The following is a 25,966-nucleotide window of genomic DNA, read 5'->3' as shown; positions in this document are numbered from 1 at the left end:
ACGGGGGTAAGGATCGAGGTTATCCACATCTTGGACTCCGCCTAATCGAGCCATATCCGGACGTTTACGTGAGAGGACATGAGAGTGAAGTAGTAAAGTTTGTTTCTTTCGTCGTCGCTTCATACGCCTATTCCCTTAGGGATTTTGCGGTGCGATCAACTACATCCCATATCCCAAACAACAACTGAATGATCATAAGCGAGCCGTCTGTTTTTGATGCATTCCTCATACAACACATATAAACGATAAAAATTATTGAAAATATGAATGCAAGTGAACAATTACTACGAAGTAAGAGCTTGTGACTAGCGTCAAGCTTCTCCGGAGGTCAGCAATGACGATTTCAGATACTCTTTGCTTAGATGCTATGTCTAACACACGCAATTTTCCCTGTAGAATTTCTTTTCGGAAAAGAATCCCATGGACAAAAAGATTTATCCGAGCATGAGAAAATTCAGGAGAAAATAAACTAAGAAAACAAAAAAAAAACTTTCATATGCAATCGAGAATGTCCTTCTATAATATTATTTTGAACTTAGCCGTAAAATCGTTGGTTTCTGGAAGCAGTGTACACGATTTGTTGAGGTTTTCAGAATTTGTTTTCCCAGCGTGACTTTAGATGTACGTGATGCAATTATTGTGGAAGATGGAACAACTCGTCCCTCGTCAGCTCTTTCTTCTCCACATTAATTTCTATTTGTTTATTTAAAATCTGAGATCTAGATTTTTCATTGATAAGAGAAAGAGATGAAGAGCGGGGGGAGGAACGGAAGAGTCACGACGTAATCTACAACGATTTTTCGCCGTCAAATAGAGGAGCTCTTCGTGAGGAGTGATTGGTGGGATTCGCATCGCTTCTGTTGTCTCCGCTCACTCGTTCAACTTATACATTTCGTGCGCAGAAAAAAACGAAAACGTGGACGTGATACGATGAATTTTGTCCTATCTGTAAATTTCATGGAGTTTCCTGTACGAATGCAACACTTTTCACCACATTCGATTCACTATTATTTCAATCTTTGCTCATGCATGAATTGAAAATTTTATTTTGCAGTGAGATTATTATGTGTTTCGAAAAGTAAAAATAAACACAATATAGGCTGGGATTTGAGCATGGAACATGGCTATGAAGAGAAATTGAAGAAATTGACACAAAGATACGGAAAAATGTACTCCTTTTTCCCCTCCTACAAATCAATAATTACAAATATATGTTCGGAAACTTCTACAGTTGAATCCAATAAAAATAAAATGGTTTCGAATTATTACATGAGGGGATTGAGTACGAGGTATAGTTATTCGTTGAATTTCTAGTGGAACAATTTTTCCCGTGTTTTTCGTTTCATACAGCTTATAATTGCTGTGTATTCTCAAAGGAAAGGAGAAAAAAACACTTTAGAAATAGGAACTGGCCGGATGTTCACACCACACAACAATAGAGTGGTTGGTGACACATGTACATACACACACACGCATACACATCTATATTCTAACATCAAAAATCGCACCCTTAGGCATGTATGGATCAACTGACATACACACACACATACACACAGAGAGAGCAGAATGCCTGCACACAACCAAGTAATCAGATTTGACAACTTCCTACAGAAAATAGGAATCGATCGCTTCAAACCGCATGTTTTTCATCGTTGTCGAACCACGAAAATCTTATTTAGCAATCATGTCATGATTTTATACACGTGAAAAAGATTAAATAGTAAAGAAGAAAAAAACATGATTAGAAAAAAAAACAACTAATTATTATACCTCACATTATCATTTAGTTTTTGAAATCATGAATAATTATGAAACACGCATAACTAATAGCTCACTGAAGATAGTTGTCTTCTTTTTTTTCAGAACTTTTTCTTTAAAGAATATGAATATTCATCAAGTATAGATATAATGAAAGAAAAAAAAAAGATGCATATCTCATTTTCTAACACCACTTAACATTGTTTAACCGGCCTCAAAATTGACTTGGATTCTTTCTTTTTTCAAAACTTTTTTTAAAGATTATTAATATTCGTCAAGCATAGATATAATGAAACTTCAAAAAAAGCATGCATGCCTCATTTTCCAACACGATTTAAGATTGTTTACCACGCCTCAAAATTGGGTTCATCATTGAAAACCATTCTAGAAAAAAAAAATCAACAAAAAAATTGTCCAAATGAAAACTTAAGATTTCAACTTAGAGTAATTTTATCTAACGTGTCAGAAAACGTTCTAACGCTAAAAATTTCTATAGCTAGATAATTTTGTGGTGGAAAGAGAATGTATAGGCTCGACGAATGCGATTTTTTTCCGAGTACAAGTTATAAAAAGGATGGGACAGAATTAATTAAATTAGTGTTATTACTTTTAAGAAATTCATTCTAGCATACTAGATTTAGGAAAAGGAACAGAACTTATTTTTCGTTATACTTCTAAAATCTAAATGTATCTTAGAAAAGTGACTTTACTTTCCAGCATGCATACAGTAAGAACCGTAGATTTCTATCATTTTTTTTTGGAACTAACTTTTTGAAGGCTACAGTTACCGTAAGTAGCTAATATTTTTTAAAAAGAAAATTATCCAGTGACCACGAGAAATTACATAATTTTATGAGCTCTAAAAACTTTTTCAGCGCACCCCACAGGTCTCGGTAGACGAGTGAATGCACCGAAAGCTAGAACTGAGTAAATGTTAACGTATAGCTTATGGCAAATTTCAAAGAATTGCTAGAAATGTTAAAACCACAAAGGAAACATTCGTCACCGATCGAATTACAAGTGCGTTGACGGAAAAATCCCAGTGGATTTGTCTGGATGAGTGTTGTAGAATACGAATAGTGACGTTTTGAGCTCAAGTCACGATTGACAATTTTTCAAAGCTCGAATGCCCTGCTTACATGCACTTAGTGTTAGTTTGAGCGGATAGGCATTAGGCACGTTCGTCGTCATGTTTATGGAATGAGGCTCTCGTTTTTCCTGGAATGAACGACTATGTACTTCTGTTCGGATGAGTCGTTGAGAATTTCTACGAGAATTACTAGGAAAAACTACTCAACTTTTTTTTTGTTTTTGCACTTCTTCTGCTTTTTATGAGGTGTTTCGAAGGAGATTATGGATAACTTGGGATAGAATGGAACTCTTCAAACTGACATAATCATATTCTTTTCGAAATCCAACTATTTTATTAACGTTTCTGAAAAAAAAAAACGTATGACGTTTTTCTTCTAAAAAAAAACATTTGCAGAAAGGAAACTAAGGATAATGCAGGGAAAGGGTCAGATGAGCTTGCAAGATTTCGGAAGATTCCGCTTCTTTGTGTTGATTCCACAGTTATCTCAACGCATTTATTCTGAACAAATAAAGAAGCAGCTGGCATCGCTGTCTTATCAGCGTCTCATCTCACTCAAAACCTCAAAGTTGGATTCAGTCATGATATTTGTGGCAGTTTTTGAACCCTCATGAGGTGTTCTGTCCCTGGTTTTCTCTCTACATCTGAACAAACGCAGAATAATCCCACCTCTGGAGGTTACCTCAAAATAAAGTTCATTTCTTTCCTTCCTGATAAGATCATACTGGCCAGATATGTTGAGGTCTTCTACAAACATTCCTTGGAGAAAAAAAAAACTCCCTCAAAGCTAACTGACAGCTTTGAGGGCATCACTTAACGCTTGATTGAAATTTCTGGCAACGAAAAAAAGAAGCAGCCACATCACTTGTTCACAGATCCATTCCCTCACAAAAGACAAAAAAAAAGTAGTAAGTGGGATTCAAGAAAAAAAAGTGGTATAGGGGTTGTACTTGATGTTGGAGCCAATCTAGCATTATCCAAATCTGAAATTTTTCATGGATTACCAAGTATGGATTTCCGGATATAAGGAGATTTCCTATATTCTATGACACGCATGATGGCGGAACATTCGTTTCGCCATCATGCGTGCCCTACGAAGCAGCATTTCCCGGAGAACTAGGTGGATGTATGTAGGATGCAGGACAAAAAACAAAATATCCCTATTTTAACGCTTCTCTGGAGTAAAGACGAAAAAGTTCAAGCGGAAGCTGTAGAGTGTTTGCTTCTACTTCCCCATTTCCCTTAAAGCATTGTTGTTTGCGAAAAAAAATATCGAATGGCCAGAAGAACAGGAAATTTGGGCATGAAGTGAAAGGAAAATACATAGAAATTCTCTTTCAATTTTTCTAATTTTTAATTTAATTTTTTAATTCAATTTTTTTCGTGTCGAACTTCCTACTTTCCTACTGAGCCTCTCATCTTCAAACGTTTTTTTTAAACTAAACTGAATTACGGATTTTTGAAATGCGGGAGAAACCAGGAACCACTCTCATATAAGAAAATATACATACCTAGTACTCGTTGCATCCATAAAGTTACTGATATCGGATCCTAAGTGCTGATTATGTTCCAGATATATTATCTCACGAACAATACTAACAATTTTCAAAAAAAAAAAACTATGACATAGAACAAAAAGAATACTTTTCCAATAAAAGTACGTTTTTTGTTTCCAACACTTTATTTTCTCCTGTTTTATTACAGTAGAAAACCGTATGATGACGTCAACAAGTATAAATAAACAAAAGTGTAGCAGCTTCTGGAAAAGTAACTTGCAAGTTTTTGAAGAGTCGAATAAAGCTGGTTAAATATGGACGATTTCCTAAAATTGTGAATATATTGTTATAGTAGTTTTTTCGAACTCTTTATTATTATTTGTTGTAAGTTTTCCCATTCCATTAATTTTTTGTAGCTGTTATTGTTTTGTTTTGTTTTTTATTTTTAAGTCTTTTTAGATAAGTTGGGATAAAAAATGTAGGAAATGCGTGCGAATATTTTTTACTGTATATCCGTATTTTTCCCCTTTTTTCGATAGCATCATTTTTTTCCAACAACAAATATGTATATTTCCGATCGATTATCAACAATAATCGATAGTCCACAAAATTCTACAAAATAGCCAAAAACGTTTGTCTATCGATCGAGTAGATTTTTTTGGCTCATAACTTGGGTTCGACTTTAAATTTAAGAACGTCGACAAGAGTTGAAGGAAACTTTTGGGAATTAAATTTGAGAAACTTGACAAGAGTTGAAGAGGAAAAAACTTCCCTTTACTTTTTCACCTCATTGCTGGAAATAGAACTTTGAGAACATTGAGGTGACTTAACGAGTGAAAATTCCTGTGCTAGTTCCAAGCCTGCTCAAGCTATTTCTGTTATAAAATGCGGATTATACAATATTTCTGTTATAAGAGCGGCTACTTCTGTTATAAAATGTGCATTCGTTGCGCTTGATTGCACATATTCCACAGAGCAAGACCGCTATTATTAAGGACATGGAAAGAGCCTAACTGAAGTATGGATGGACACATGGATTGCACAGTCCTCGAGCATAAAGTAGAGCTGAACGAATAGAGTAGCGGTTTACAAGGATCATTCCGGAATATGATCTTTCAAATAAAGGATGAAGTTCACAACGTGGATCAATCCCTATGGGAAATACGCTTGTCCGTTCCACCTTAATCCGGAGTTGTTTGAGGTACATGAACGCGTGGGCAGCCCTGGAATGATTTGCGGTCAAGTAGTGCTTCTATCCTAGTACGAGTAGTACAAGTCTGGCACCAATTTTTTGATCCCGGAAGGATAGAAAGCTTGGTTGGCACTGGAGCTGTTTGGAACCAATCTAACACATATTATGCAAAAACTGCTGTGAACATCAGGCCATAATGTGTAATCCATAGTAATTAATTAACAAAATCAAAGAAAACAATTTTAAAAGAACGAATAAACGTGTCATGTTTGAAGTGAAAAGTGGAGAACTCAAAACAGCGCGCGATTTTTGTGCATTAAATTTAAATTTAATTACTTCGAATTAATCTCTGTTATTCTAAATGCAAAGTTTCATTTAAAATAATTTGGATAGATTAAAAAATTATAAATGATGTGAAAGTTTGAAAAAGAATTTGTTTGAAAATGAAATGAAAGAAATTTGAGACGGAAATTTGAAAGAAAGAGAAAAAAGTTCGAAAAAAGAAAAATTTGAAAAAAAAAAAAGAAATTAAAAGAAAGTATGAACGAGACTTTTATTGTTACGCGGATCCAAAACTATCGGAGAAAAATTATACATCAATATTACTACCATTTTCTCATTACAACTAATTTTTGAAAATAGATCAAACATCACCATCAATATTTGTTTTGTAGTGAAGCGTTTTTCATCATCTGTCATGACAAACTGATTTAAAAGCTTAACTTAATTATTTACTTCAAAATTGCGCCGAAAATCTTATATTTCTAACATGATTATACAAAGCAAAGGGTTAGCCTCGCAAAAAAAAGAACGTAAAACACACCAATGGTCGGTGGAAGTCGCACAGATTTTTTATAGAGTTTAAAAAGAAATACTGTTTAAACGAAGTCATTCTCAAGTTACGAGTTATGAACAACATTGAAAATGGTTTGGACCAGGATTTGTTCTTCAAAAAAAAACCCAGATGGATTTATTTGGAAGGAAATCGTAAATAGTCAGGAAAAGGCAGGAATGGAAATGAATTACAATGTGGTCACATCGATCAATAATAATAGTAAAGTGATTCCCACAATGGTATCCTTCAGTCACCGAACGCTTAAAGGAAAAATCTTGTCGGTAGCAAATTTCACGAATGAGAGGAAACGATCTGTGCAACGATTCTGTGTAATTAATTTAAGATTAATATGGATAGAGAATGCTGAGAATATGAGAATAGGCCGGATTGCTTCTCTCATCTTTTTTTCTCCATTCCGTTCCAGCCTGCAGATATCTGAAAAGTTTTCGGAAGTTGATGAAAGAAAACGGAACGTGAAAGCACGAAAACATTCACGAAAAGAATGTCCAATTAATGTTAAACAACTGCAGAATACTGGATTGTTTGTAGGAGAAAGGAATCCGTAAACATTGTTTTGTAGACAAGCTGTCAGCTGAGCTGTCATTAGAGGTATAGAGGAAAGGCGAGTGATTCTCCACAAAAAAAAAAAGAACTAAACTCCAGAAAGGTTTTTACCCGTGTTTATTTCATTTTAATGTGTTGAAATAGAAAGATGCTTGTTGTTTTTTTTAAAATAATTTTTCTCGGCATTCAACGATTAAATATATCAGTATGGCAGCTAAAATAATTTACATATGGATGAATAACGAGTTCATTAGTCATACTAATCCAGAATCTATCGTTTTGAAGCTAAAATAATTAAGCTGTTAAATTACCAGTGGCGAAATAACAGAAAATGATCCCATTCCATTCATTTTTAACTGTAATTAAAGTGTTACAGAGGGAGAGAGAGAGACAGAGAAAAAGAGAGAAAGAGAGGGAGAAAGGAGAGGAACGCGTAGAATTTCGTACCCTAGCTTTTCCACCATGAAAGAATAGCCGTAGCGAGCCCTCCGGAGGAAAAAAAATACGTTGGAAACATCTCGAATTACATCCTTGACGCTGTAAATGTGGACTACCAATAGAGACAAATTGGATGTCAACCTGAAACGATCTATTCATGGCTTTTCATTCCAAGCTGCAGTATATCCTATAATTTGCCATAGTCCAGAGTAAATATATTTTTGAAAATTTATTCATATAAAAAAATAAGGAGCCACCATAGCATATACCCATTGGTCATATAAGTATCAATTTCATCTGTCAAGGATCAAATGACAACTTAGCCTTCACTAGGATTTCAAATATCCTCCGAGAAGAAATTGATCGACACTGCAGTAAAAAGTTAAAGGAGTCATTCGTGGAGACGTTCTTTACATAAAAGAGACTAGGTTTTTTCCCCCAGTAGCAAATACGGTTCAATATAAAGTTTACGAGCGATGTATTTTGTAAAAACTCCATACAAAGCCAGGATTCAGAGGGTCCAAGTGGTATCGAGGGCATCAATTTACCGAATGATGCGACTCTTTACATAAACGTTTGATGACATGAAGATTTCATCATCCACGTGGATGTAAAGAGCTGCTTCGTCAGGAGAGCAGATCACTCTTGTGCTCTCAATCCATCTGATTTATGGATTTGTAGAAAGGTTTTCAAATTTCCTCTATGATGCTTACAAACTACGTCCAGCACCTTAGTAATTGGAAAAGACCTAATATCATAAATTTTGGCGGACGATTCCTTGAGCGACATACAAATACAAAACATGACTTACTGGAGCATCCTAACTGTACCAAAAGATTCCAAATACCACGTAGATAAAGTCAAATGTCACAATTTTTGAGAATCAGTTAAAGGCATCACCCCACGAATCTGGGGTGGTACGGGTTTCAGGTGGAGTATTCGTATACAGGATCGTAGATTAAAGAGAGGGGATGATTCCGTTTATTTCTTCCTAATTGCCGTAAAAAAACGGTCCGGAAGATACGGCTTCGACCGTCCCGGTGCGCTATTTCCTTCAACGAGTTCGATTGGAGCGCGCCAGCAGTGTGCACGCGCCGCATCTTCCAGCCCGTTTTTTACGGCAATTAGGAAGAAATGGACGGAATCACCCCTACGATCCCGTAAACGAATACTCAACCTGTAATCCGTACCACCTCAGGTTCGTGGGGTGATACCTTTAAACAAAAATCATATAAAAAGTGAACACGGTCTTCGCGTTCGCGTATCAGATAAATATTATTCTTGAAATAGGGACAGTTATAACGTAAAATTGGTACTTTAATGGAAGTCAGACGTCGTAGTCGACATGAAACACAGTCATTCGTGTGTTTAGAAGGAAAATAATTTCCCTTTTGGTGACCGCCGGGTGTCGAGAATAAAAAGAAACAATGTACTTAGCCCCGTGACCCCAACATAATTCAGTTATTGAGTCTTGATTGTGAATATCTGTAAAACCAAATTTCTTTAAGTTCAGAGGTAAATGGCTCGATACAGTTCATCCAGAAAGAAGTGAAGATGATTTAATTTATAAATATAATAATACTGAAATAAAATACGACTTTTATTGCGAAGTGTTGCGGATTTTCCAGTTGAAATTGCTCGTTAATTTCCGTCCCTTCATCTTCTCACTAATTCTTCCGAACACTTCTTGCTATCGTCACATGAGTCATACTGTACTTTCTTTGTTTGTTAATGTCTTTCATTAGTACATCATAAAACAATAAACTGTTGATTCATGTGAAAATATGCGATCAACTAAGTTCACCTTCGACTGTAAGATAACATTTTTACTTTTTCCTCATTAAATGGTCAGAATAGTATGTTTTACAGTAATATAGACGGATCACCATATGTGTGTATTCATATTTTCTTTGCACGTAATTTTACGGTATGAATCAGCACGGCTCAATTCACAGTTTACGTGCTCAATGCAATCTTTTGGAAGTATATCACGCGATGAGAAGTGCAACGAATCAAAACTGGTCACGGTGACGGTAAGAAGAAAATTCTCGATGAATCAAATATAGGCAAACCGTACGGTGAACACGTCCAGTTCTCTATCAGGATCTACTCCATTTCTATCCATTTCCAATCCAATATCTGTACAATCTTTTCTGTTTTTTCTTCACGTGTAATTCGAATTTACCTACTCTTTTTTTCTTATCTCTCCAAAAAAAAAGAGCGAATAAAAACTTATTTTATGCTCTGCTTGTAAATATTTCGTTTCGTTGAAAAAAGTGGCAATGGGCAATGCATTCTTTTTCCACATTTTAAAATGTGGGATTCACAATTTTGCGAGAGCTATCGCAAAGTCAATTGCTGTTGTCTCGACTAAAATGTTTGTTTCCGGACCCTTTTCTCAAAAACATACTGTATTGGGGGGCTTCCGGCTATCATTGATCTTTCCATTTTAGATTGTGAATTCTTGCAATTAGAGAAACATAGGTCGCGAAAATAAAAAAGAATATAAAGTCATTCCTTGAGCGACTGGTCTATTCTGGATTTTACTCCAAACCGAAACGAAACCGAATTTAACTGATCGTTTATTAGCCTATTTCGAACGTATGATATGGTCAAAGCGATTGCAGGCTTTTGAACGCACTGAGTGCTGGATACACGAGTATTACAGGCCAATCCTGGCACAGCAGAAACAGGGATTCCGTTCTCCGAGTCCATCTGTATCCCAGGTCATGTATAACGTCGTTTTTGGCCCACGGTTAGACCGTTATCTGGGGATGCGCCATGTAGTCCCACGACCAATGAGGTGTAATCCTTCTAGTGAGGGAAATCTATGGAAGACTTCATGCGCTGCCAAGTTGCAATGTGCAGTTGCGTAAGCGGCTGCGCTCGAACCGGCGAACTGGACCTAGTGGGAACGGTCCCAAAGTGACTCTAGCTGTCGTCGGACTGCAGAGACGAACAAAGGTCCCACATCGATCGCTGCGTTAGCGCTGATATCTCTAACCTTTCGTCTATCTGTGACCAGATTGAAGGATACTTCGATCAATGGTGGAGCAAATAACTGGAGAGTGCTCAAGAAGTCGATTTTTCGCTCCTCTTCGGACTTATTTACGATAAGTCGACTACTTGAAACTTTGCAGAGAGTTTCAGAAATAGTACGGGTGTATAAATTTTTGGAAAAAAAAAACTAGTTGAATCTCGTTAAACCGTTTCACTTTTCGCTCTTCTTCGACCATTCGGTCTGACAATCGAATCGCTAAATCGAGGTTGGTCAAGTTCTCTTGCTGACACCTAGAAAACGAGAAAAGCTTGGGGTTACTGATAGTTCAACTGGGATAAGGATTATAATTAATAGTAGTAACACGAGTAATACCACATAGGACCTGAATGATCAAAATGAATGTCGCCGTACCTTTCCCACACCACTTTCCAATGTGCTGCAATTTTGTGAGCATCGTTTCCGATTTACACCGAATCGATAAAGGAACGGATTGATGCACGTACTGAAAATTGGTGGATTTATTTCTAATTAGAAATTTTGTTATCACTACTTTTACTTTTGAGTTCTTGCTAAAGAATACATTATAATTCTCAAAATGATAAAGTGAATTGCTCAATTTTGCATTAAAAAAAAAACAATATATTTGGCTTCCCTACCCCTTCCTCTTGCCACGGATCTACCTCGTTTGTGGGATTACAGCCGGTTAAAGGCATCACCCCAAGAATCTGGGGTGGTACGGGTTTCAGGTGCGTTATGCCTTTACGGAGTCGTAGATCGTGAGGAGGAGGGTGATTCCGTCCATTTCTTCCTAATCACCGTAAAAAACAGCCCGGAAGATGCCGCTTCGAGTGGTCCGGGGCGCTATTTTGACCCTAGTATACACCCATAATTCTATCTTTTCGTTCTAGATCCTTGCTACCACCATCCATCGCTGAAGATAGCGATGGTCCCACCTCGATTCCAGCAGCTATCTCCACCGTAGCGCTTCGTGCTCAACAGCTTACGCAGCTACACCGTGCTTCATGTGGCCTTGACCCGACTACACGAGGCGTAGGGGAGTTCTAAAAGATCTTGCGCTGTCCATAAGGTCCCATCAAATTAGCTGAAAAAAACACTATTATTACAGGTTTGACATATCATCTGGATGTTTTACTACTACGTCTCGATTTTCTGTACATTCCTGTTCTGTTGTGCCCCTGCGGACTCGCAGTAGAAGTCTGGATGGAACGAACCCTCGCGGAACTCCGCTCTAGTGCTGGAAACTGCGACAATACGTTCGCAGTCATTCCTGAGCGCCTGCGTTGCATCGCTGTAACCGCTTACGCTATATTGTAGGACAAATTAGGTCGTTTTGACCGGTTTATGGTGTGGTGGTTAAAACGATATGAAGGGCGGTGTAGTTAGGAAACGAAAACGGCTGAGCTTGAAGCGGCGTGGCGAAGATGGCGGTTGGAATCGACGTGGGACCATCGCGAACTACACTAAGGAATAGTGTCGGGAAGGGTCCCCTCTGGATTCTAGCCGCTACTCCGCTTCGAAAGCACCCAATCACGCAACTGCACCATGCTTAAAGGCATCACCACACGAATCTGGAGTGGTACGGATTTCCGGTGGAGTGTTCGTATACGGGATTGTAGATTATTGAGAGAAGGGTGATTCCGTCCATTTCTTCTTAATTGCCGTAGAAAACTGCCCGGAAGATACGGCTTCGAGCGTTCCGGTGCACTGTTTTCTACAAGGAGTTCGACTGGAGCGCGCCAGCCTTGTGCAGCGCCGCATCTTCCGGGCCGTTTTTTACGGCAATGAGGAAGAAGTGGACGGAATCACCCACCTCTCCATAATCTGCGATCCCGTATACGAATACTCCACCTGAAATCCGTACCACTTCAGATTCGTGGGGTGATGCCTTTAATGTCGTTTTGACCCTACTATATGTATGTCGGTGTCGTGTCTACGTATGAATCTCTTCAGGATTTAGGTTTATCCATTGAAGGTGATCTTCTTTATTCTCCAGGATATAGGTATATCCACTGAAAGTGATCTTCTTTAGAGCCTATTTTTTAAGTGTGTATTCTAACATAGAAGAGCAGTTATTGGAAGAAAAAATCCGTGAAACAGATCGCAGAAGTGACGCATGGTATTGTTGAAAAAATGTTTACACTAGCATGCAACATGACCGGTATGAATCATGATTCACTAGTCTCAATTCCCTCATCTCTTCACTCTATCCTACATTTGAATTCCTGAACAAATAGGTTTGTTAGTCCGTCTAAAACCAATGGCTTATAATTCCGTTTTCAGGTTATTCAAATCTTATTTTAAGGCTACATTATTCTATTTCATTTCATTTTCTGCACTATAGAAAATGAAAAATATGTTCTTCACTGGTACTCCGGAAACCATGAAGACTAATGGCCCAGTAGTACTAAAATTTATAAGAAGCACAAATGCAATTATCTTCAACACAGTTCTTTATCGAGAGATTGTACGGGAGCCGTTTCAATAATCAATGGATCTGATGGAATTTCTGATGGTGACCGATCCTACTCTTTTTTTTATCCTAAGTAAAAATAATGAATGAGTTGAATCAGTCATTTCTACTATGTACATGTGTTAGATTAGTATTTGCTTAGTGATAGAAATCCGGACATGAAGCCGAAGAAAAATCGAATTGAATGCGGAATGCGGAGGATACATTATTGATGTGGTCTGCAATTAAGGTAGGTCACCATGACAATCGATATTATACATTGATTCGCGTTTTTGCCTCATCCCGATCCCGCAACAGGATGTCAACACTTACATAACAAGGAAATGCTCATTTTTAAACTTTTTCAACTGCATGAATTCCTCCTATGGCTGGGTGATGCGCATAAGGAGATTTTTCTTCTTTTTTTTACAAGATATATTGTTGATTCTTGAAAGAAAAAAGAGCTTTTGTTAATAGAATAGATTGAAACAGTATAACGGTTGACATACGCAAATACTAGAAGTGTTCTATATGATTTTTTGTTCGAAAAGAATGAAAATGTGTCGAATTTGACAGCAAGTTTAGAATTCGTGCTCGAATAAGCAGGATGTGCTCCCGTCGTGAGGCTGCTGCCCTCCATAATTGATTTTTTGCAGTACACACTTCGACTGAGTTCCCCCACATAGTTTATGTATTATTTTAATGACAAATGTTTGTTCTTGTCAATTTTTCCACTATTTTAAGGAAGGTTTCGGTCAACTTTCGCCGGTGCTTACGTGCTTACCGGCCGACGTCGTTTGAGTGGGTTGATTTTCTCAGGTCATAATTCCATTCGAATGGTGCATGTCGCCCGTTCTCCAGTAGTGGATGAGGTTATTCGTTTTTTTCCGGTACATTTTTTAGAAGTTATTTTTGGTTATTTATTAGACTGAATACTGTTTTCTTCCAGAAAATGTTGGATGACGGCCGCCTTCCTCATCGTCCCCAATTAGAACTTAGTTTCGCACCTCCAGAATACGAAAACGTTCTTTTGTAAGTTTCTTTCGTGTGTTCCACTTTTTTTTATTTTTCAAATTATTTTTTTAGTATTCGACTTCAGATTTTTCTTGTTTGATCCTTCTTGCTTTACCGGAACAAGTATGGCCTTGCTATCATAGATGCGATAGTCGGAGCCGGTGCTCTGACCCCCTTCACTTTTGAACGGTTGGGGAAAGGAGCTTCTTCTCTTTTAAAGGGTTGGGGAAGGGACCTCCTTCACTTTTAAGCGCTTGGCGAAATTACCTCGTTCACTTTTGCGCGGTTGGCTAAACGGCCCCCTGCACTTGAGCTGCACCCCATGAGCTAAACCCCCTTCACCTGAGGAGGGTCCAGCTACTCCTAACGCACTTATGCTTGCTATTCGGGGAAAAATATGAAACATCTTAACTATTCATTTATGTATGATTTTATTTTGTTTTAAAATTCAACGATAATTGTTAGAGTTGTACCGTTTTTGTAACCTCTTCGAAATTACTGGGAAATAAAATGTGGGAGTGCATTGACTTCATTACAGTCTCTCAATCACTGCAATCATTTCGTTGTAGAACTACGCTATCAACGGGTACACTCAAGTTTCCTGGAGAAGAAAATGCCTACACCTTCACTGCTTCTAATCTTAGAGATTGTGGAAAGATTGGTAGCGGAAATTTTGGATCAGTCTACAAAATGATCCACAATGAAAGTGGAAAGGAAATGGCCGTAAAGGTATCCTGTTCTTTTAATATTAGAATTATCTCCGTTGATGTCTACATTCTTCTGGTAATCTTTTTTTTTTTGCAGAGGATTCGTTGTAATAACATTAACAATCGTGAACAGGAAAAAATTATCCGTGAACATGATACAATCATGCGATCGGAGCAATGTCCTAATATAGTGAAATTCTTCGGTGCTATCTTACATGAGGTGAGTTTTTCATCTTTGTCTCGTATTCCTCTTCATTTTATTTCCTAATTGTTATGATACGACACATTTGTAACTGTGTTGCGGCGCGCTTCTTCTTCAGTCTGTATTTATTTGTTTACTACTTACTTACTTACTTTTACTTAATTTACTCGCTTTGATTTTCTAGTGTGCTAAAAAGTTTACTTTTTTCATTATTATATTTGTGGTTCAAAAGTACCGCTTCCTTCCTGATTCTGTCGAGTGTTTTGCAGTAGTTTCCAATTAAAAATCATGATCTTTGGAATTTCCTCATTGGGTTTCTATACTTTAGCCGATAGATATTGAGCTTTGACCGTTACTCTCAATCGATTTGTTTGAGTTTGTTGTTTAGTGTATCGCATGGCTCGCCGATAAGCGGTAATAGACAGCGAAGAACAGAAAAGGAGCGAAGATCACATTCTTCCTAAACTACTTCAGTGCGCGTTTGTTCGAAATGACAAAATTGCTGCCAAAATAACATATTATGTCTTAATCAGTTGTGAATGGCTGACACTGAACATATTTGAAAGAGATCTATGAAAGGATCCGAAAAAAAAAATTGAAGATTGAAAGATATAAAAGGACTATTTGTATCGTCCATCCTTATCGTGTAGGATCATACTTCAACCCAAATGAATTTGTGTTCTCTTATTCACACAAAACAAAATTTAACGGTTATGTTTTAACTTTTAATGAAATCGTTTTTGTCGTTGCTTTAACTTGTGTTTACTTTGCAACCATATCAAATCTGTCTCGACATTTAATCTCTGTTCTAGGGTGACTGCTGGATATGCATGGAATTAATGGATATTTCTCTGGATATACTCTATAAACGAGTTTATAATCTTCACCACACGAGGTTTGGAGAGAATGTGATTGGTCACATTGCAGTTTCAGTAAGTTTCAGTAAGAAATGCCTAATCTATCTTTTTTTTTTCGTCTGAACACGAAAGTGGAACTCCTTTTTTAGGTGATTGATGCTCTAGATTATTTGAAATGTCATCTGGAAATTATTCATAGAGGTGAGTGTATTTAACGGACAAGCAGCTGAGTAATTATTATGGATAACCTTTGCAAGTTACTTTTCTAACCATTGCTTTTACTATCAATAGGTAACCTTTAATATGTATGTGACATGTATCTATATGGAGCTGCCACCTTTTTAAGTACTGTCCACTTTCTTTAACCATGAAATTAATAGATAATTCATAACAATTTATAGCATTAATCTACAAATCTTTTCATCGTTTTTAGATGTGAAACCATCAAATATTCTTGTAAATAGATGCGGAATGGTGAAGCTATGCGATTTTGGAATAAGTGGTCAGCTGATCGACTCATTAGCCAAAACCCACGACGCTGGATGTCAGCCATACCTAGCGGTTAGTATTTTGCTATCATCGAATTTACCTTGATCATTGAAAACTTGAGAAGATTATAAACACACTTTTTCTTTGGAAATTTGTTTTTATTGGTGGTTATATTTTTTCAGAGTTACAGTTAAGTTGGTTTTAATTTTAAGCTTTACTTCATATTTGTACCTTACAAAAATTCTTGAACTAGAGGGCTTTTGTTAAAAAGAAGCAGCTTAGATTCTCTGATAGGAGTGCGGTACACTTCTAGATTTAGGTAATACTTGTATGTTAGGTTGTGTTTAAAAATGGTAGGGAAGGTAGGATTGTAAACTTCCACAACACTCGTGATTTGTACGTCACGTCATACTTCACGAAGTCTTTTTTTGAGCTTCCCACCATTTTTTAAGTCTCTGTCCTTTTTATTCGCTCCATAAGTAGGTACTTACGCCGCAATTCGTTGAAACTTGAGAAATTTAGTATTTACGTGGCTGGGAGGTACTCAACCATGCTCTCATTGAGCTGTACTCGACCTGCTCTTAGAGCGCCAAAAACGTCCATGGAGCGTAAAGGTCAGTCCTAACTGTCGAATGTTTACACATTTGACCATTTGAGAAGGCGATAGTGTATCAGTCGACAGTTCATCTTTGGAAGTGAATAGCTGGGTCAGTTAGGGTCCCAAAACCTAAGCATTAATCCTAGAGCATCTATGACATGGAGGCTAAAGCTACCAAGAGAGAAAAAGGAAGATAGAACTGAAACTACTAATGTTTTGACTTCGTCAAACATTCCTAACTGAATTCCTGGAAGTGAATAGCTAATTCATATCATTAGTACCTCCAACCGAACCGAAAATGACTTGAGGTATGGCTTCTCCGCATCTGATTATTAAGAACGATCATTGCGCTCCATGGACATTTGTAGCGCTCTAAGTGCAGGCCTAGTCCAATTTAATGAGAGCATGGTTGGGTTCCGCACTACTCCCAACTACCTCTTACCCCTATCACCATCAGTGTGTTTCTTCATTGTTTTGCTAAACGTTTCTTTAAAGGCAGCATACCACTAATCTGAGGTGGTGCGGATTTCAGGTGGAGTATCCGTATACGGAGTCATAGATTATGGAGACGGGGACAGTTCCGCTCATCTCACCCTGCATCACTGCAAACTGTCGCCTCCAGAATGCTGTTTTGTACGACGCCATCTATTGCAACGCTCCACCCCCCGCGCCGCCTCCGCCCTACGATTCGTCGAAAATCAATTCGGACTGCCCCGATAGGCAGTAAGGGACGCTACGCGTGCAAGGGTGGCGCGCTGCAATAGAAAGCATCGTACAAAACAGCATTCAGGGCCCGGCTGCTTGCAGTGATTCAGGAAGGGATGAGCGGAACCACCCCGGTCTCCATAATCTACTACCCCGTATAGGCATAACCCAACTGGAATCTGTACCACCCCAGATTCGTGGTATGCTGCCTTTAAGTAATGCGGTCATGTTTTTGAGTGAGAATAATGTTTATTTTTGTTCTGTTATATAAGCCTCATTCTACTCATACAAAGAAAATATTACTTCAGCCTGAACGCTTATCCCATTATGGGAAGAAATATGACATCCGGTCTGACATATGGTCACTTGGAATCACTTTGGTGAGTTTATATCTTCGTCGTCTTCTCTACATTTGTATTTCTCGATAACAGCTAGACGTCAGCAGAAAGAAATTTTTGATTAGTTGGTTCTGTCTCATCTTTCCTCACTTGGAATTGTCCACCATCTTAGTATAGCATTTGCGGATCGTCGTTTTAAATTCTGTGGGCCTCTGCACATTGACCTTCAACTTTACATCTATCTTTTTCCAGTACGAGATTGCTACTGGCGAATTCCCATATCCTCCGTGGAATTCGGTGTTTGACCAGCTCAGCGCTGTTGTACAAGGTGATCCACCTATGTTGGACATGAATGGACAGTTTTCTCGGAGTTTCGTCACCTTTGTTAGCAAATGGTAGATTTTTTTTTATCATTTATTCCGCCCACAGTTTTAAAATATTTTGTTGTGGTTTCTTTTTTTAGTTTAACAAAAGATTGCAAAGAGCGTCCAAAATATCAAGCATTGAAAAAGGAAGAATTTTACCAAATGTGAGTTCCGCTAACTTACTTATAACATATATTTTTTAAATTGTAAATTCCCATGGCACATCTAAATGTGTCGTAGGAGAAAATTGTCCTCAATCCTTTGCTATTTAGGCACGCAGTCCCTGGTCCTCTTATTGATACTGCACGTGATTTCCTCAAATATTACACGTTAGATTACCTTGAGAGTTTCGAAAATAGTGTGATGTAAATACGTGAATAAAACGAAGGGCGTTTCATACTTGCGACAACATACATACTGATCTCTATCATTCATTGTACACCGGTCGATATTTAAGGGAGAAATATCTTTCTTGTGCTACTTTGTCCCATGTTGAATTGAAGTGCCCACACCTCTGTCGCCCCATTTCGTTTGTATGTCATGTTATTGTGGTTATTAGAGTATATAGGATAGTGTTTTATTTTGTAAATCTGAAATTGTACATCTCTCTCTCTTTATTAATTACCCGCTGAGTTCTCATTCCTGCGTTAGAGGGTGTTGTTGTGATTCTTGTAATTTTTTGTCAGCTTGTACATCTCTAGATAGGAGCTATATGTTTCATATTGCGATACTTTCGTGTGATGATGCAGATTATGCTTGTTTTCTGATGCTGCTTTTCTAATCAATGATTCATTTTAAAGTTGCATTGGCGATGTCGGATTCAAGTGATGAAGAGTTCTCATTTTAAAGGTGTTATCAATCTGTTTGTTTTACGAATTCAGTCTTATTTGTAGTTGCATTGTAGGAATTATTGCGGTATCCCGACGTGATGGTGGGTGTGTCTCGTTGTTATTCCCATCACATTGTATTATGATATGTTTTTACCTGCATTCGTCTGGATCACTCTAATCGATTCAGTGTTTACGAAATGCTGGAGAAAATAATATGCGTTGCGTTGTAGACTGAAAAAAATGAATGAGAGGGATTTCGAAGGAAAATTACTAGAAATTGGAACTATTACCTTGTTATGTGTGAAACGTGACGATAGTAGGTCGTATCAATTTGTTATTTATCCTGAAGGGAATATAAGTCGTGTGATGAGACCGCTTGGGGAATAGCGGCGCTGCATTAATTCCAGTAAAGACCAAAGAGTACAAGTACGACCAGATTTTTAATTTCCACTCATTTGCTCAATTTTATTTCTCTAACTGCTTATTCGTAATGTGGTAGGTTCGCACTTAAAGGCAGCATACCACGAATCTGAGGTGGTGCGGATTTCAGGTGGAGTATACTTGGTCGTAGATTATGGAGAGGGGGTGATTCCGTCCATTTCTTCCTAATTGCCGTAAAAAACGGCCCGGAAGATGCGGTGCGTGCAGGGAGTTCGATTGGAGCGTGCACAAGGTTGGCGCGCTCCAATCGAACTCCCTGTGGAAAATGGCGCGCCGGAACGCTCGAAGCCGTATCTTCCGGGCCATTTTTTACGGCAATTAGGAAGAAATGGACGTAATCATCCCCCTCTCCATAATCTACTATCCCGTATACGAATGCTCTACTTGAAATCCGTACCACCTCAGATGCTTTTAGCGTTTCTTTTTCATTTTTTCAATTAATTGAATAATTTTTTCTTATTTCGAGTGAACAAAAATCGATTTTAGTTCGTAAACCGCTTTTTATGTCGGAGAACACGATGGTTTGTGGAAATTAGGAATAAATGTCTGAATAAGGATAACAGTACCGCACTATGAAATGATGAACATCTTTCTCATCTTCCTGAGCCGTCCTTAACATTCGAAACCAGTTGGTTTTTTTCACCGTAAGTGGTTGTAAGAGGCCTTCAGTTTTGGTGATAAGTATGCCAATTTTTACACATAATTTGGAATTAATTCGCTAGTGTGACTTCTTGTGTTACATTCACATCTTCGTTGTGGAATCAGTTTCATTTTATCTAAATTGTTAGTGTAAAAATGTTTTCAGACATTAGCGGAAATGGTCAGTTTTTTTTATATGCATGCATTCGTCGGTCTTACAAAGAAAAGGTGAAATATTTCAACAGGATGAATACACTTGGATTCTGGTAAAATGTGGCTTTTTAGTTTACAGAATTGAGAGAGTCCCTTTCACATTACAACGTTAAACTTTTTCGATATCAGAGTGGTATCATTGTTTTTTTCTCGAAGAAAAAATCCAGGTTACTCCCTTCTAGCGATGAGGAAGGAATATTGAGGGATATTGACTCTCACTGTAGCCACATCAAAGCAAAAAAATTGCAGATAGAGGAAGTTCAAACCAAAAACCAAATCAAAAGCTTGAAATCCACGTATGGTGACAACTAAGTGGAATTTGTTGCCAATCCTTTATCCCAACAGAATACTCTAGGCGTATGTTAAATATACTCGCTGGAACTATTTAAACACTTTCCAGTGACCTTTTCTGTTGAAAACGCTGGAAGTTCACGTTTGGGGAACGGGAGAACAGCTCGACCCAGCGCACTTCTGCTCAGGACCGGCAGCACAGATCGCTTCTGCGAAACATGATCAGATTATGGTCAAAGACTTCTTATAGATTACATGATCAGGTCCTGCGACGATGTTTGAGCATCTCTGGGAGCTTATTTTATGTCAGTCACTGCAGCCGACTATTTCAAGTGATTCAACTACTCTTGCACCCAGTACATGTGAACTGGAACCGCAATCTTTCACGTAGATCCATGAACCTAGCACATAGATCTGTTCTCCTCTCGCGATACTCTCTGATAGAGGTGGAACAACCAGCATGTGGGCCTTCGCTCACCGTTGGGGACTCCGGAGTTCTCTGCGGGAACTACTGACTGGATCTTTGTAGTTCCCGAGAAGAATTACGGAGGCTTAGCAACATGTCAGAAAGACGAAATGTGGATGGTAAGGATACTTAATAGTCGAGATTAGAGCTACTCAGAGCTACACGAAAGTTACCAACAAGTTAGCAGGTGCCTGGAATCATCCTGGGCATTGCATTAGAAATCACATCTTAGTCAGCAATCATAATAAGATCCCATATAAGCTTTTGAAAAAGCAGTGGATTTGTCAACTTCTTGGAAGCAGAACGAAGTTCTAATAAGGTCCATGAGCCTTACTGAGGTACAGTTTCCCGGAAGGCTGAACGTTTTAATGAAGTTCATCGGGGTAACTGAGGCTCAGTTTTGAACTCGTCTGGATCTTCGAAATATGTAAAAAACAGCAAGAAAGCTTAATCATTCTGGCGAATCCGCGCCAACCTTGGATAGGTACGTGAGGTCGATGGTGGCAGGCAAGAGGTCCTGTGCGGAGAGCCTTCGTACAGTTTCTCTATTGGCTTCGTTCTTGTTGTAAAGGTGCACTTGTCACCCGTTGCGTATGATCACCATCTCATAATGTGAAGCATGTTTACTCTATAGTATTGGATTTGTTGAACTAAATCTTTTTTATCCGAATGAACATACTTTGAGCATCCACTTTTTTCTCTCTGGATGTCCGGATAGCGTGAAGGATTTCTGCTTTTTGCACCTTATTGCATTATTAATATTGCATTATTAATATCGCATTATTGCATTTATTCCTGATTTATCTAATTCACCATTGTAATCTTTATCTTTCTTTACTGTATTTCTATTTTTTTTTCGCTTTTGCCTTCCGTTCAGCATTTCCACACTAATTGCGTATTATTTTCAGGATGGAAGCGAAAACAACAAATACGACAAGATTGTTGTCGTGAGTTTTGCCTCTTTTTGTGATGTTAACGTCTACTTTTCTTTTGTCTCCTCTTTGTTTTTGGTTCTTTCCCGAGTTTGACAAATCAGCGTATTCGAAATAATTTTATTTGTAGCTGTGTACGAGAAGCGCTCAACTCTTCTTCTCCTGAAGTCAGCATTGAATTTGTTTGCGGGTACGTAGTCGCCATATTCTTGCCTTCTATAGTTTCCTTTTCCTGTTTTTTTAATGGATTGATCTCTTATCTGTATTGTGCGATTCGATAGTATAGATTTTTCAAAGCTTCATTTGATTGACATTTGAAACAAATTATCCTTAACGTATGTTTATTGTGTTCTTTTGTAATTTGGAGTAATTTCGCTTGAACACATTATGGCTTCTTACTTAGAACGGAATTTATAAAACATCCAAGTTGAGGTCTTCGATGGGAAAATGTTAATGTTACTAATCAGAAGTAGCTGACTATTTGTTTAGTTGACTTATCTTTTGTAATAGAATTAACGCAGTAATCATTTTAAAAGCGAAAATCCTATTGACATCCACAATCAGTTGTTTCATCTCGTTGTACCAACTGAGATAGCTCTTTTTTTTGTTACGTTTTTTTTGTGCTACGAGTCCTGAAACCTCCCACTTGTGGGACAGTGTGTATTCTCAGTTTCGAGGATAACTTTTTGTTTGCTTCTCGCTTTTTGTTCAAACCCCGCTTCTTTTCGTTTTTAATACGTTTTCATTTTACTATTGAAATTGATTGGATTCTATGAAAAAACTGCTTTTTTTGAATTGATACCATCTCTGGTAGTTTATAGTGGGAGATTGGGCTCTTCAAAATGTTTAAATGTTTTTCTGTCAGTCTCCTAGTTTATGTTTATTTCATCCTCTAAACATGTCTTGCTCTGTAATTCGAAGGATTTTTTTCTCCTTTTCGTCGCTTTAGCTTCCATTTATCCTACAATATGTTACTTTGAAGTAAAATACGTTTTTTTCATACTATGTCTTCCCAGATGATGATGTATGAGATTGAGAAATATGTCCACATTTTTATTCATTCGTGTCGTACCTTTTTTTTCGCATTCAACAACATTAGAATTGGATTTTTAAAGCCACATCCTTTCCATACTAGAGTTCACACACACTAATGACGTTTTTTTTAGAACTATCGTGCTATTCGAAAAGCATTTTGGTCAGAAAAATAAAGCTGCTATGCAGAAAATTCTCAAGGAAGCCATGGACAACTATGGGCCAGATTCGCCATTTTCAAATAACGAAAACATGCTTCCTATTTATAGTATGTTGGTGAGTCTTGACAGTTTTTTTTCCCCAAATTCTTTATCCTCCTAGAATCTCTGAAATTTTGGTGTTTAGACAAAGTATGCGAAATCTTTGACTGTGTCTGAGATCTTCGAGCGGTTATACCGCAAGGGTTCCTATCGCCGTTGTGCTAAATTCTACACAGAATGGTGTAAAAGTTGCACAGAAGAACCGAAAAAATTGGTAGGTTTAATAAGCGTAAGAGTTCTCCAATTATCAAATTTAGCTTATTTAATGTTATAAAAAGGAGGGAGCCGGAGCTTCACCATTAGGTGTTCCTCATCTTTTCGAAGTAGCAGTTTCTTCAAATTTATGTGTGAAAAAGTCACTTTGCTCATAATTCCTCTGTTCTCTTGATGTGTTAGATTTCCTAGATTTTATTCTAAAACGGGAGTTGCAAGTTTTTTCGGATTTCTCACCATGCAATTTTTAGGAAATACTCGATTTAGCTTTCCAAGCTAACGCTGAGCCGGTTGATGTACTACTTTCAGCAAGAGAAGATATACTTTCGAATACATCCTGTCTTGGACAGGATAATGTTCACCTTGGGTGAGTTGCTACAGTTACAGTAGTAACCGAACATCACACTTATTTTCATTTTTTTTTTCCGTTTAGTTAGTTAGTTTGTTCTCCGTTTTGTCATTTTTTCATTGGAATTTGATATTGTTAAGACATTGAGAATGGCGAATTTCACTTAATAGTACCCATGAGTACGGATTCTTTTATTTCGAACTTGTTTATAAGCAGCATAGTTCGCTATAATTCACATGAATTTCTTTCGTGATTGGCTTCAGGCATTCATCATCGCACGATCGCGGTGTTATAAATAGAAGACCACATACGGAAAAGTCAGTGAAGAGAGCACTTTTCTCTGGAAAGTCATCGAATGTTGTTGGAACAAGCAAATGTCTACCTGAAAAAGAAGTATCAGCATCAAATTGCGAATTTGTGCTTCCAGATCCTTGTACTTCATCTAGAAGGTTCTTATAATCGAAACTTGTTTATTTCTACTTATTGCTGTATGATTGCTAGTAATTTTATTTGTTTTGAAGAACACCAACCGATTCATTATCGCAATCCAACTTGGAAGCGCCGGGACACCGACCCTCTGAAATTAACGATTCTTTGCCTTGTCCCGATCCTAATGCTGAAAACATGTTCGTAATAGTTTTTCTTATGTTTAACTGAGAAATAGGATAAACAAATAAATCTACTTTTCCGTACGAAGTTGATGTTTCAGAAATCCATCCGGAGCTCCGGCAGAACCTGTTGTAAGACGTAAATTAGCTGGAATTTTGGTGAGTGCGTCTTTGCCGATGGAATGTGAACGTTTTTCTTAACAGAGCGATAGACTACGTTGGCAGTTTCCAGGTAGCATCACTTGATTTCACGTTGGAAGATTATGACCTAAGTGACGACGTTGTTGCAAACCTGAAATCAGCTGAGATGCTAAAAAGGGAGGACAACGAAGCAAATATTAGAAATAATATCCCAGTAAGTTTTTTTTGGGCCTGTGCCGGTATTTCCGATTGGAAGAACGCTATATGTGTCTCAAAATAGAAAAAAATCAAAGGTGGAATTACTCCTTTACGTCCTTCCGGTACTCCATTTTTCGGTATTTTTTTGGAAGTGTTTGCTAGAACCTTTGTCTTTTTCTTCGCCTCTTCCTAACCTAATCTCTTACTTTTAACAATAAAATTAAGCAATTTGATCATATAGCTTGAATAGTGCTATGATTTTAAATTGCTTAATCTGACCTTTTTTGTGTTCATCAGCTCATCCAAATCCATGCTCCTTTTCCATAGTCGTCTGTATTTTTTTTACTCAAACTTTTATTGGATTTGTACACAAACGGATAAGTTTCCTCAGTTGTACATAAGTGGTTTCCATCATTCTACTCATTCGACCGGGTTTCGGCTATCCTTAGCTAACCAGAAGAATTCGAAAAGCAGAAAATCAGTGATTTCTATTCTTACTTTCTTGCTGTTCTATTTGCTAGCGCAATAACGAACAATCGTGGTCCAAAAAGTAGCGATTTTAAGCATTTTTAAAGTGGTGTTGTTGAGAATTGGAACTTGACTGAGTTTACTGTTCAGAGCGATGAAACTGAGCAGTCTAGCAGTTCACGTCCATCTCTTTCGACTGAAAAGAGACTCACTCCTAGTCCTACGCATAGTGATAATTGGTGAGTTAGCCATAATTTTAGTGCTAACCCTTTGACGACAGCGCACCTTTTAACTGTGATTTCTCGTAATCTCCTAGTTTTTTTTGTATTTGATGAGTCTATTTTTTCTGTATAGTATTAGAATATGGACCAAGAAAATGAAACATGGACCGCGCTAGATGCGCAAAAAACTCCCTGCCGTCAATGGGTTTGTGATTCCGTTTTGGAATTTTCTCTTATATTTGTTCGGATATTCGATCTATTCGATTCGGTGTGCTCCAGTTACATTTGCTGTTGATGTGTTTTCATACTTCTAAGAATCGCCGTCTGATCAAGGAATTTTGTGGTTCATCTCTGTTTCCATGTAATATTGATTACTTTGCAGAGGAAACCGCTCAATCAACTCTTCAGGAATTTGTTTAATGTTCATTTCAGTATGTTCAACTTGGCGATTATTCTTCTTTCTTTTTTGTCAATTAGTGGTTTGTTTTAAATGTGAACCGTTGTTTACACACATGATCTCAAATGTTTCCGTGTAATCCGCGTAG

The 25,966-nt window shown here is 37.7% G+C and overlaps 2 protein-coding genes across 4 annotated transcripts; both read left to right on the top strand.

Moving 5' to 3' along the window:
* Positions 1–13,680: 13,680 nt before the first annotated feature.
* On the top strand, positions 13,681–18,488 carry RB195_021687 (uncharacterized protein; the record flags this gene model as incomplete). 2 transcript variants are annotated; one of them, XM_064208555.1, is made up of 11 exons in its annotated part: positions 13,681–13,716; positions 13,794–13,876; positions 14,428–14,587; positions 14,663–14,785; positions 15,580–15,699; positions 15,774–15,825; positions 16,058–16,185; positions 17,725–17,796; positions 18,007–18,149; positions 18,218–18,283; positions 18,392–18,488. In XM_064208555.1, the coding sequence occupies 11 exons, from the start codon at positions 13,681–13,683 to the stop codon at positions 18,486–18,488; spliced, it is 1,080 nt and encodes a 359-aa protein (XP_064064436.1). The 2 variants fall into 2 exon arrangements, with proteins under 2 accessions (XP_064064436.1, XP_013304473.1); XM_013449019.2 differs by having other exon boundaries at positions 13,681–13,734.
* Positions 18,489–21,908: 3,420 nt separating this feature from the next.
* RB195_021686 (uncharacterized protein) lies at positions 21,909–25,841 on the top strand (the record flags this gene model as incomplete). Of its 2 annotated transcripts, XM_064208554.1 has the most annotated exons (12): positions 21,909–21,946; positions 22,062–22,121; positions 23,098–23,239; positions 23,309–23,437; positions 23,688–23,803; positions 24,049–24,234; positions 24,307–24,411; positions 24,495–24,552; positions 24,626–24,748; positions 25,351–25,375; positions 25,419–25,439; positions 25,804–25,841. In XM_064208554.1, 12 exons carry the CDS (start codon positions 21,909–21,911, stop codon positions 25,839–25,841), a joined length of 1,041 nt encoding a protein of 346 aa, XP_064064434.1. The 2 variants fall into 2 exon arrangements, with proteins under 2 accessions (XP_064064434.1, XP_064064435.1); XM_064208553.1 differs by lacking the exon at positions 25,804–25,841 and adding an exon at positions 25,555–25,597 and having other exon boundaries at positions 25,351–25,439.
* Positions 25,842–25,966: the final 125 nt, after the last annotated feature.

The sequence above is a fragment of the Necator americanus genome, chromosome X (genome assembly GCF_031761385.1).
Source record: "Necator americanus strain Aroian chromosome X, whole genome shotgun sequence".
Lineage (NCBI taxonomy): Eukaryota > Metazoa > Nematoda > Chromadorea > Rhabditida > Ancylostomatidae > Necator > Necator americanus.
The sequence above is the reverse complement of the archived record's forward strand: the minus strand, read 5'-3'. Positions and strand labels throughout refer to the sequence as shown.